Raw genomic sequence first — 12,785 nt, 5'->3', positions numbered from 1 at the left:
TCCTTCCCCACAGTACCAGGCCCCTTCTATCACATTTTACTATTAAAAACCAATGTCGTGGGCTGGTGCTGTGGTGTAGTGGGTTAAGCCGCTGTCTGTGATGCCAGCATCCCCTATGGGCACCTGTTAGGGTTCTGGCTGTTCCACTTCCAATCTAGCTCCTTGCTAATGTGCCCGGGAAAACAGTGGAGGATGGCTCAAGTGCTTGGGCCCCTGCCACCCATGTGAGAGATCTAGAAGAAGCTCCTGACTCCCAGATTTGGCCTAGCCTTGCCCTGGCCGTTGCAGCATCTGGGGAGTAAAACAGAGGATGGAAGACCCCTTTCTGCAACTCTTTCAAATAAATCTTTCAAACAACATTTGGCAATTTCATAAGTTAAATAAAAGTATTCTGGTGCCAGTGTTGTGACATAGTGGGTAAAGTCACCTCCTGTGACGCCGGCTTCCTGCTGTTCCACTTCCCATCTAGCTCCTGCTAATGGGCCTGGGAAAGCAGCAGAGGATGGCTAAGTGTTTGGTCCCCTGCACCCATGTGGGAGAACCAGATGAAGCTCCCGGCTCCTGGCTTCAGACCAGTCCAGCTCCCTGGCCATTGTGACCATTTGGGGAGTGAACCAGTCAGCAGATGGAAGACCTCTCTGTCTCTCTCTTTCTCTGCCACTGATTTACTGCTGGGAAGCCAGGCCATTTATTTTGTAGATTGTCCCATATTTGGAATTTGACTTTTTGCTTCCTCGTGGTACCATTTAACATGTTCTGTAGAAGATAACTGTGTGTGTGTGTGTGTGTGTCCTTTTTGCTCTGCTTCTCTGCCTTTCAAATAAATAAGTCATTAAACAAAAATGGTGTGCGGTTGGTGGGGCATGGGGGCCCAGCTCTCCAGAAGTTGCCCCTCAGCCCCCAGCCTTGCCCATGAGTGCTCTAGGGAGGGGTGTGTGGCTCTGTGGGAGGGTGGAGTGCACTCTGCAGCGCAGGTGTGCACAGGTGGCAGATGGCTCTTGGCAGCCATGTTCATTACCCCCTCCTCTTCAGTTCATTGTTCCAGTGCCTCATCTGGCATTCTAGTTTCTTCAGTTGGACACTTGTTCGATGTCTGTTTCACTGGACATGGGGCTATGAGTCATGGGCTCTTAACTCTAGGGAGGCTGAGTTCCTCTTTAGAATTTTTGAAAAGTCCTTGGTAGATGGGGCATCCTCAAGATACGTGGGGCATGTCAGGCTTAGTAGCTGGGTGCCTGGTGTCTTCCCAGAGAGGACAGAGGCCACACCTGTGGGGAGCCTGGTCTGCATCTGAGCTCAGTTTTTCTGCACCACATAGACCGGTCACTTCCTGCAGGCCTAGCCTTTCATAGCGTGGCAGAAAAATGAGAAACGTGCTGTTTTCTAACTGAATACTTACCTCATTATTTTTGTTGTAGCAGCATTGGCATATACTTGTAGCTTTATTCTTAGTTAAAGTTTTTTAAAAATTGAAATAGCATTCTTGTTTTTCTTTTGGTACCTTTCAGATCATTTTAGTCCTGGTTTGGTTTTATAAAAAATTCAGTTGAATCCTTGTGCTGATGTTTATTTTGTGTTGTTTTCAGGGATTCATTTAGGTTGGTAGAATTTGAGTCAAGTCTGAGATTGCTGAATTGGAGTTTCTAATTCATAGTTGTATATCTTTTTCTAATTATTAGCTCAATGCAAAGCTGTATTACAATAAGAGAAATCTCTCATGATCCCACTTCTAAGGTGATAACTGTATTAAAAGAATCAATGAATATTCAGATACATTATTTTTCTCTGCATATTCTAAAATGTGACTTTTATAGTAATGAGGTCTTAGGGACAACAATTTGCCTTAATTTCTTTTCTTTTTATATTTAATACATTTATAAGGATATTCATATTCTTATCTGTGTATGTAAATGTAGATCTATGTATAGACAAGTATATGCAGTATTGCATCAGTGTTTTTATACTGTATTGCTGACAATCGTAAATGGATATGCGAATGTCCTATTCAGAAAGAAAACTATCTTGATTTCTTTTAAAACTTTTTGCCTTTATTTAAAGATATTTGTTTTACTTTCTGGTTTTTTAAAAAATGATCTATTTATTTACTTGAAAGAGTTACAGAGAGAGGGTAAGAGGCAGATCTTCCATCTGCTGGTTCACTCCCTCATTAGCTACAACAGCTCATGCTGGACCTAGAGCTTCACCTGGGTCTCCCATGTGGGTAACAGGGGCTTAAACACTTGGGCCATCTTCCACTATTTTTCCCAGGCCATTAGCAGGGAGCTGGACCAGAAGTGGAGCAAAACTGGCACCCACATGAGATGCCAGCATCGCAGGCAATGGCTTAACCCGCCATGCCACAATGCTGTCCCAGAGACATTTGATATTTGAAGGGATGGTTGTATGGCCTTGAGTTCACCAGTTCCCATAGCTATCATATTAGATGAGAAGCTTGCTGTATTGTTTGTGAATTAAATTAGTGAGTATGTTAAAGCTTTCACTGTTGCTTCAAAGTTAACTATTGGTGCAGCATAAAACCAGACCATTGCTTTGGTTTTTAATGTAGAATAACTAACTGGTTCCATTCAGCTCCACTTTAACTGTCACTCCAGGTCCTGAGCCCTGTGTCCTCCTTTTGGGGTGGTGTGGATGCTTCCTGTGATTCCTCACACCAGCCTGCTCTAGGGTCAGGGCCTCCAGGCAAGGGGCTGGTCGTTTCCTTACATGCCAGTGCCTATCTGTTGTGCTGATATACTGCTGCTTTATACTTACTTAGGTTTTGAGTTTTTAACACATGGTAACGTGTTGACTATCTTATAAAAGCAATTCTGAATGTTACCTGTTGGCAAAAGTTAGTTTTGGTTTCTCCTATTGCAGTGAGAGGTTCCAGCCATTCCACTCATTGATGCAGATATTTGCGTCAGTCTTGTTACCAGGCTGCAGTGCGCAGTTACTATCTCTTGCAGATGGAAGAGGGTAGCTCCTGACTGGTGGGCCTGCCAGATAATAGTGAAAAACCCCAATAAGCCTGAGAAAGGAGCGAGAGCCATGTGTGTCTATTTGCCACTTAGGAAAGCACTTTGTCTATTCCTAACATTTGTGTCCTCGTTGGCATGCATGTGTGCCCTTAGGCCATGACTGAGTGATTTGCTCTCCCCAGCTTCTCACCATTGCACCCTGATTCCCCTCCCATCAGGACCCACCTCCTGAGCCTCCCCTGCATCATGTCAGCCTAGCTTGGGTACTTCCATCTCCTTGCCTGTCAGAGGATCAGACCCTTCCACCCCAGTGGTGTTTGCCCTGATGTCGATGCACCTGGCTGTCACTAGGCTTCTCTGGTCTGCTAAGATGCATCTTGAAATTCCAGCCAACCTGTGCAGAGTAGTGGTTTTGCTGTGCTGTGGAGACCTTGGAGCCTGGGCATGATGGCAGTCTTGTCATTTTGGGTGTATAGTTCATTGACCAGAGGAACTCATTGTGTAACTAGGATCAAGGAGCTAGAATGAGGCTAGGCCATCTCATATCTCCTCGTTTGTAGATTTTAAAGATAGAACTAAAATGAAGTCAATTGGAATATAAAATTAATGGATCCTAAAATCTTTCAGTCTGTCACACAGGTCAGTTAGGAAGGGAAGCAGGGGGGCAGTGTGCCGCGCTGGGGGCTGCCCTGTGGTGAGCACTGTTCTGAGAGGCTATGCAGGGACAGTGCTCGGAGCTGTGTGCTCTGTCCTCCCCACTTGTTGGGGTCTGCTCCATTTCAGTTTTTTTAAAGTGCTGCTTAAACCAACCACATGTTTTCTTAGGCTACAAATGGGTCCCACTCAGTGTGTGTGTGTGTGTGTGTGTGTGTGTGTGTGTTTTAAGATTTATTTGAGAGGCAGAGAGAGAGAGAGAGAGAGAGAGGTCTTCCATCTGCTGGTTCACTCACCAAATAGCCGCAACAGCTGAAACTGGGCCCATCTGAAGCCAGGAGCTTGGAGTTTCTTCTGGGTCTCCCATGCAGGTTCAGGGGCCCAAGGACTTGGGCCATCTTCTTCTGCTTTTCCAGGCCATAGCAGAGAGCTGGCTCACAAGTGGAGCAGCCAGGACTTGAACCAGCACCCATATGGGATGCCTGCATTGCAGGCGGTGGCTTTACCCGCTACACCACAGCTCTGCCCCCCAACAGTTTTATAACAAGCGCTTAGTGATGGTGTTTGAGACATTCCATAATCTGCCCATCACTTTCCTACCCTATTTTTTTACAATTTTACCTCAAATAACCATTTTCCAAATACATGTCCATTAACTCCTTGTTTGCTAAATCTCTCCTTGGCCTGAGTGCACTTTCCCAGCCTTCCTGATTTTGCAATCTGAGTCATCTGTCCAAGGTCATGACCAATGATGCACCTTTCCGTGAACAGGCTGAATGTGCTATACATGTTGCCTTAAATTAGTCTCTAGGGTCCAATAGCGGGTAAAGCTGCTGCCTGCAGTGCTGGCATCCCATAAGGGCGCTGGTTCGAGTCCCTGCTGCTCCACTTCTGATCCAGCTGTCTGCTATGGCCTGGGAAAGCAGTAGAAGATAGCTCAAGTCCTTGGTCCCCTGCACCTGCTTGGGAAATATGGAAGAATCTCCTGGCTCCTGGCTTCAGATCTGCACAGCTCTGGCCGTTGTGGCCAATTGGGGAGCGAACCAGTGGTTCTCCTCTCTCTGTATGACTCTGACTTTCAAATAAATAAATAAATCTTTAAAGTGTTGTATGACATTTGATCTCAATAACACAAACTCTCATCCTGGCCAATAGCAGTCAGTTACACAGTGGGACTCTGTTGGGTCTCCCTATGGCGCTTGGAGGCTTCTCCAGGCAGGGCCTGTCTGTGTCTTTCCTGTGCCCACCATGGTCCTGCGCTCATCACGGATATCTGGGCTGCTGGGTGAAATATTCCATTATTAGAATTACATCTGTAGGGAAGGGGTGTTAGGGAGTGAGATTTGTAAAGCATGAAAGGTATTCTAATTATTGAGTCCATAGATTCAGTTTAGGGTCCTCCTCATTCTTGTGAGCTTCTTGGGAACATGATTCACAGGAACCAGTAATTGTGTCCTCTTTACCTTCAGCCACATCAGCGGGAACAAGATTGGCTGGGAGAAGACAGGAAGCCATGCAGAGCCTCAGGCACGGGGGGACGCAGGAGACCAAACAAAGGTACAAAGTCTGTGCCTTTTATTCTTTAAGTCCTGGCTCTTTATACCCTTAGTGCTGGTGATCCTTTTAAAGACACTCCCCCTAAGCATGCTATCAGTGATACGTGCTTTTCCAGGGGGACAACAGGGCTGAAGGGGTCCTGTGCCAGCCCTCAGCCTGCCTGTCTCACTGCAGCCCCTCCCCTGCTGGACAGGATGCTGGAACCTTGCTGAACTCAACTTCCTTGTGGGGTTTTGTGAGGATTAACTGAGAAAGTACCTGGGATGTGTGTGTTTAAAATGGAAGCTAATTCCATTTCTCTTTTCTTCCTTCTCCTACCTGTTGATAATGACATGAAGAGATGTGTTTTGACTTTGCAAAGCCACATCTGCCACATGCAGTCACTGAGAGCAAGCAGGGCTGCTGCAGGAAGGATTGTCCTGCAAATAAGCAACAAAAATGCTTTGTGGATGCTGTTATTTTCAAAGCACTTGGGGTTGCTTCCCATCTGTATTCTTGTGGCATGGAAAATGTAGAAAACACTTGTGAACTATCTGTGAGTTACGCTTCTTAAGACTAATTTTGGCCCTTTGTATTTTAAAGGATAAAATTGAACACTTAGTCAAGTACCATTGTAAAGAATGCATTTTGTTCCAAAACAGAAAATTGTACATATTTTTAGCATTAAGTCAAGTAATTGGCAATGCTTATTTCAAACATATATAATTGCTCTTGGACACTACTGAGACAGTTCAGACCATGGTGAAGCATTTTTATTCTTCCCTCTCTTTGCCCTCACCTCTTGGGAACTGAAACTGAGCTAGTTATGTGGGGTCCAGGTCCACTCCTGTCCTGTATACATCATGGGTTTTGGGGCCAGCTGTTAAGAGAATGGGACATTTTCTGCCTCAGCATGCTATGCAGCTATCTCAATCTTAGTGCCTATGCATCTGTGCCTTTGTTTTTAATGAGATTAGCTTATTGGTTGCTGCTTTTAATTTTTGCCTGCATCTGATTAATTTGAAGCTTTATAATAACAACAGAATGCCTGAGGCAGAGAAGAGTGAGAGTGAGGAAGGCCTGGATTTGAATCCCAGTTCTCTGAGTCACTGGCTGGCTGCATAACTAACTGTGGTCAGATCGTCACTCCTCTGAGTGCTGATTTCCTCATTTAGAAAGACATTAGCAGAATCCCAAGGAAAGCAGAGCAGGGAGGCCCTGGGCCGTGTGGGTGATGGGAGGCAATGAGTGCAAAGGCCTAAGGAGCAGTTGGTGGGGTTGGGAGGACAGGACCAGAGTTGCCTCCTGAGATGCATCCTCCAGGCCCCTCCCCGTCAGCACCGCAGCTGTGCCAGGTGAGTGATCAGGTAGAGCACTCTGATTGCTCCGTCCTTAGGACAGTTCTAGCTGGTCTCTCTAGGCAGGGTTCATTCTTGCCCTCCTGTGGCAGGTGGATAACACCCAGCAACTTCACGATGAGGAGAAACTTGACGTGAGCTTGCATCTCTTCTCCCTGCCTTTTACTCTGCAGGCAGAAGGTTCATCCACTGCCTCTTCGGGAAGCCAGCCAGTGGAAGGCAAAGGGAGCCAGATGGGCACAGTCCAGCCGATCCCGTGCCTCCTGTCGATGCCCACCAGGAACCACATGGACATCACTACCCCTCCCCTGCCCCCTGTTGCACCTGAGGTGCTAAGAGTGGCTGAGCACAGGCACAAGAAGGGGCTGATGTACCCCTACATCTTCCATGTCCTGACCAAGGTATTATCTAGGGTCCCTGGAGTGGCTTCTGCTTTCTGACAGATGGTCTTCCCACGGCTGTTTGGTCTTTGTGTCTTTTATGAATCATTTTTCTTATTAACACTATTTGAAACTGAGTTCATTTTCCTCTTTCTATCCATCAAACAAAAGGTCAAAATTTATATTTATGAACATAGTTTTAAAATAACTTGTGGAAAGTGTCATTCTCCCCTCTAATTCAGTATAAAATATTTTTGAAACTTCTAATGAAATAATGACACTTGATATTATGACTTGTAATATTTTTTCTTTTTATTTCAATTTCAGAATTTCTTAACACCATAGGAGGATACTTCAAAAAGTTCTTGGAAAATGTGTATTATGAAAAAACTGTGAATGGATTTCAATTTTTTTTTGCACCAAAATAAACTTAAATTTCTTTTTTTTTCCTCTAAAGGAGGAGAGAAAGAGAGCTAGCTTCCATCTGGCTTCACTCCTCAGATGCCCACAGTGGTGTAGCAGGAAGCTAGAATCAGAAGCCAGAACTAAGAATTGAATGCAGGCACGCAGGCACTCCCATACGGGATGTGGCTGTCTTAACCAGTGACTTAACTGTTAGACTAAAAGCCTACCCCTAAACTTTTCTTTTAATTCTGTTTTCCATGAACTTTTGTAAGTACCCTGGTATTTGTGATGTAATATCAGGTTAAGTTTTAACATCAGATACAATGTCTGATATGATCTCTTAATATTCATCCATTGAAAATATATTCCACTTTTTGAGTGGTTAATTTAGCACTTTATGCATTTTGACTTGTTCATCTATCTCATTGAGTGCAATTTTAGTAGTGCTAATAGTAAAAAATGGAATGTGTGATTTTGTACAGTCAGAAAATGCAGTTTTTTTACATGGTGTCATAATTTCATTTTATTAGTGTCCACCAAATGTATACTTAAATATATATATATAGTGTGGTGTTTTTAAATCTCTTAGAATGCAGCTTTGTGTATTTAAACTTCCTCATTGATGTGTAATCTTTGTGTTACCCTTATAATCACAGACCTACAAGTAACAGGTTATCTCAGTGACAAGATTTGTCATGCAGTTGGTTTATTATTATGCATTATTAACATGTTTTCGTCAATACCTATCCTACCATATATAATCAGATTTTTTTCTGTTTTCTGCATTCCATCTGTGGTTTATAAAACGGAGCCATTAACTGACAAAAAGACACTCCTATTCCACAGTGCTCCTGAGATGTACCTCAACTGTGAACCAGTGCAGATCTGGCTTATTTTTATACAGTAAAGAACATGAAGAATATTAAGCTAGTACTAGTTATTTAGCTCCTTTAATTTTGTTTTTAATCGTAATTGCCTGCAAATGTCATCTATTATTTGATGTGGTATATACCTGTAGTATCACTTTTCAGATTGTGATTGTAAGTACGTCTTATTTTTTCGGGTTTCCCTATAAATTATAAAGTATAAGTGAAAATTTGTTGTTATGGGAAAAGGATTTTGCTTAGTACAAGAGATCAAAATTTGGGAAAGGCATCTTTCAAAATAACAGTAGAGAGGTGGCATCCCCTCCCCTAGGGACTGCTTGAGGTGCAAGGTGTCCCAGGTCACCCACAGTCTGCGTTGCCGGGTTTGATATGTGGATGGTCAGCAGATCGCGTGAGGGTTGTAAGATGTACCAACACACTTTTTCAGTTCTGCCAAATTTCAAGGGAAGATACTGATAACATGACTGTGGTTGACGAAAGTAAACCGTCTTTTCAGATTTTAAAATGGTAGTTTAAAAAGTTTTCTAGTATGTTAGCAAGGTTAGACCATAATGTGCACTATGTCCTATGAACCAAATGGCTCTGGTATTGAATTATACAGGTTGAGACATTTGCAGTGAGTTGAAGCTTCTTAGTAATGTAGAAGATTATCACACATAGTATTAAGAGAAACACTCTCTAAACCAGAATGCTACAACACACATAGCTGCTGTATTACTGAACACAAAAGCAATTTGGATAAGGGAAAAGTTTGAAATTAAACATAGATGAAAGAAAGAATATATGCTATGAAATTGTTACTGAAAAAATATATATCAATAAATTGAGTGGACATTGAAGATCATAAATGTATGTTCATGTTATGAATATACCTGAATACAATTTCTTGTGAAGTAAATCTTGAGATGTATCCTGATACCGTGCCCCTGGGCCAGGGGCCACAGTGTTCTGGCAGTGATCTCAGTGCCGGAGGCTGCAGTCAGTCATCTGTCTCTTGGCAGCCTGTTCTTGAGCCAGATGAAGTTTGTGTCATATTGGCCGTGGAGAGTGAATGAAATGGGGTGCCTGCAGTGAGACACACTGCACACTCCCCACACCGTGGCAGGGGCCCAGTACACCTCACGGTGGAGAGTTCTCTTAGTTATACCATTTTTAATATGTGATAGTTTTTTTATGAGTGAATTTGGAGAAGAAAATTTGACTCAGTTTATTTCCAGGATACCATTTGCTTGGATTCCATAGAGATCATTTAAATTATAAATTTTATCACATATGACCATCTTGGCTCTCTAAATGAAAGTTAAAAATCTCAGTGTTTTCTCTGCTATTTGTTGTCTGGTGTTATCTGTCTAGATTGTTTCAAAAACTTTGGATCATCTATGTGGCTTTCTTGTGTTCTTGGTTTCAGATTAAAAATAAAATAATGTTGATTTTATTTTGCTTCTGAGTATGCAAATTGACCTTAGCCTGCCAAATGAACTCTTCCTAATGTCTCAATGTAGGCGAATTCTTAAACCATTGGTTTGGAATAGAATTGCAATGTCATTAATGGAAATAATACAGTATATTTCTGTGAGTTTATTGTAAATTCAACATGAAAAATGTGCAATATTATTCTGCTTTCTTCCATGCAAAGGGTGAAATCAAAATTGCTGTTTCTATTGAAGATGAAGCCAACAAAGACCTGCCTCCGGCCGCCCTGCTCTATAGGCCAGTTCGTCAGTATGTTTACGGAGTCCTGTTTAGTTTGGCAGAAAGCAGAAAGAAAACTGAGAGACTTGCTTTTAGAAAGAACAGACTTCCACCAGAATGTATGTACTGTGACAATCCGTTGTTTGTTTACCTCGCTACCTCGTAATCTCTTGTGCATTTTCTAAAGCCTTAGAAGACTCATGACTGAGTTGGCCTAAGGGCCTGCGTGTCCAGGAGGTGGGTCATCACTGGGGTGGTAGGCCAGGGTGGAGGCTCTCAGAACAGGAGAAGCCAGACTTCTTCCCCAGTAACGTCCTAGTAACGATGTTTGTTTGGTAATAATGATGAAACAGTAGGGTTTTTACTTTGCACCGAATGTTGACCTGAAAACAGCCGTGGATTGCTGTCACTCTGTAATGCCCACGTCTCAGTGATCGGGATGCGAGTGTGTGTGCTCTGGTTTGTGAAGTGCAGATCTGTTCTCTCCAAGCAGCCAGTGGTCTGGAGAGCTGGTCTGCAGTGCTCTGGTGCTGCTGTGCACAGCGCTGTGACTGTAGTTGAGGCCTTAGGACCTGAGGGGGCATCATGGGGTTACCATGATTTGCCTCCAAACCCCTGAGGTACCCAGTGCACTTGTAGCTGATTGTGGGGCAGGTTGGTGGAAAGACTGAAAAGTATTATTTGAAACGGTGGTTGAGTTTTGGGATCAGTAGCTTTTTCCTTCACTTCTGGTGGGCCTGTATCCTATTTTGGGAAAACAATTCCTTTCTGTTCTAGGTAATTTTATTGCCTAATGAAAAGAATGTAAAAGACACTGTATATTTACTATGAAGTACAGGAAACATCCCAAAACATGCAGTCTGAAATAAGGATATTATAAATTGTGGAAATGAAAAATTACCAGGTCACCCTCCAAAGCAGGACCTTCAGATACAGGCTACCCATGATCTGTGTGGAAGGAAGTGCAGGCCTGGTCAGGAGCTGAAGCTCATCGCCTGCACCAGCCAAGTGGTTCTGAGCTTTGGAGCCTCAAACTAGAGTCAGTGTCTACTTACGATTAGCATACCAAAACTACGATCCACCAGGCTTTGAAATGAAGCGCCTTTGGCCACTGTTCCCTGGGGATGGTTGCTCTGGAGCCACTGCTGAACTGCGAGATGGGAGCTGAAAGAAAGTGACGCCTGTGCTCCTGCCTGCTGCCTCTCACCCTCACATCCTTGATGGCTGGAGATGCCAACTGGGGCACCTAGTGTGGTAGATGATGTTCTCCAGGGATCCGGGACATAGTCATATGTGCACACTCTTATTCTTTCCTTGTGTTGTGATTTTCTTGTCATGTACATGGCCAGTTGCTGCCCTGCAGTCCTGTGGCCTGCCTGGCCTGGGCCCCTTTGTTCTGCACTCCTTTTCTTCTTGGCTGATAGTGCTTGCGCTATGCCCATCTAGTCCCACTTTCTGGGATACCCAGGCTGCTGTGGCACCCTCCTTATCAGCTTCTGAGTGCTACACTGGTGCCACAGTGGAAGGTATCCTTTCTTTATTTGTTCACGTGTCCCCCACACAGAGTTAACCTTTTCTCAACAGACCTCTCAAGGTGTTTCCAGCAGTTGGAATCTCGGACGCCGAGGGCTCTGTTGCATCCTGTGGAGTCAGATGTGACTATCCCCTGCTCCTCTGGCTTCATAACCTTCTGCATCATGGCCCCAGCACCGCGCCAGATTTCACAGGAAGTGGAGGCCTTGCCCTGTATGCCCTGCTGCAGATCTACAGTACACAGGGCTAACCTTGTGCTGATGTTATGCCTGCCAACTACCTTGTGCCTATGCTGGGAGGTGTCTTGCTGGGCCTAGAAGGCTGTCCTGTTAACAGCCAGGAGAGACACCAGACTGCAGAGCTGCAGGAGAGGGAGTTGCCGGGAGCCAGATAAAGCTAGGACTTCAGGGGTGTCCATCTATACTGACCCTGCCCCAAGAGGCCAACTCTGCTGGGGTTAGAGGTCATGGGAATGGAGCTATTGAGAGAAGGAAAGACAGGAAGGGTTGGGGAAGTCTGAGATGACGTAGGTAGTCACATCAGGCCCCAGATGGGGACGCCATTGAGGAAAGGGAGGCAGGAAGATGCTGGAAGGATTGGAGGCCGAGACAGCTGGGAGAAGGCCATGGATTCTGAGCAAGAGCTCGCGGGGCTTGCCTCTCCTTTGCCCCGACTCTGTTCCCCCTTTCTTCCCCTTTCCCTCACTTCCCCTTATTAAGGGTAAGACACTGAATAGTTTGATTATTGCTTTCTTTTGGTCATGGAAGGATCTAGTAGGGGAGAGAAAAGAAGAATGCGTCAGGATAGGGAAAGCTTAGAAAGCTGTGGATAGGAGCAGATATTCTAGGCTTAGGCAGAGGGAGGAGAAGAGAAAGGAATCTGTGCTTGGGGGCCGCCTTTCTTACGAAGGCAGAAAGAAGGGTGAGGATCCGCCAGGTTGGTGTTGGGAAAGAAGTCAGCCAGCAGTAGACAGTGGGCTCAGTCAGGAGGAGGAGCTAATGGGGGTCAGGGTGTTCTTCACACAGGGGAGGAACAAAGGTTGCCATTTGCCAAATACCATTTCACAGTTTTGAAATGGCAAAGAAAATTTTAAAAGCTCTTTCATAAATATTTATGTCTGTTACTTTGGTATTATTCTCTTAGAGCAGAGTCCAGCAAGCAGTTAGAACTGAATGAATAATTAATTATAGATGCATGGCTTATTGGAGGGGAAGATCAGAAGTTCTTTGTGTTAGAAAATTGAACTCATGGACTGGTGTTGTGGTTTGGAGGGTAAAGCTGCCGGCTGCAGTGCTGGAATCCCATATGGGTGCTGGTTCATGTCCTGGCTGCTCCACTTCTGATCCAGCTCCTTGCTGATGG

General features: G+C 44.5%; 1 protein-coding gene across 1 annotated transcript in view; it reads left to right on the top strand.

Annotated features, from left to right (window-relative positions):
* The window catches only part of FAM120A (family with sequence similarity 120 member A), a 118,264-nt gene that overhangs the window by 71,512 nt on the left and 33,967 nt on the right, over positions 1 to 12,785 (top strand). The window contains exons 8-10 of the mRNA XM_051846971.3: positions 5,102 to 5,189; positions 6,700 to 6,927; positions 9,835 to 10,009. Of these exons, the coding sequence (XP_051702931.3) occupies positions 5,102 to 5,189; positions 6,700 to 6,927; positions 9,835 to 10,009 (491 nt within the window). The remainder of the gene's footprint in view (positions 1 to 5,101; positions 5,190 to 6,699; positions 6,928 to 9,834; positions 10,010 to 12,785) is intronic.

The sequence above is a fragment of the Oryctolagus cuniculus genome, chromosome 1 (assembly GCF_051225735.1).
Source record: "Oryctolagus cuniculus isolate XC-2025 breed Fujian yellow rabbit chromosome 1, ASM5122573v1, whole genome shotgun sequence".
Lineage (NCBI taxonomy): Eukaryota > Metazoa > Chordata > Mammalia > Lagomorpha > Leporidae > Oryctolagus > Oryctolagus cuniculus.
This window is presented reverse-complemented; position numbering and strand designations above follow the sequence as displayed.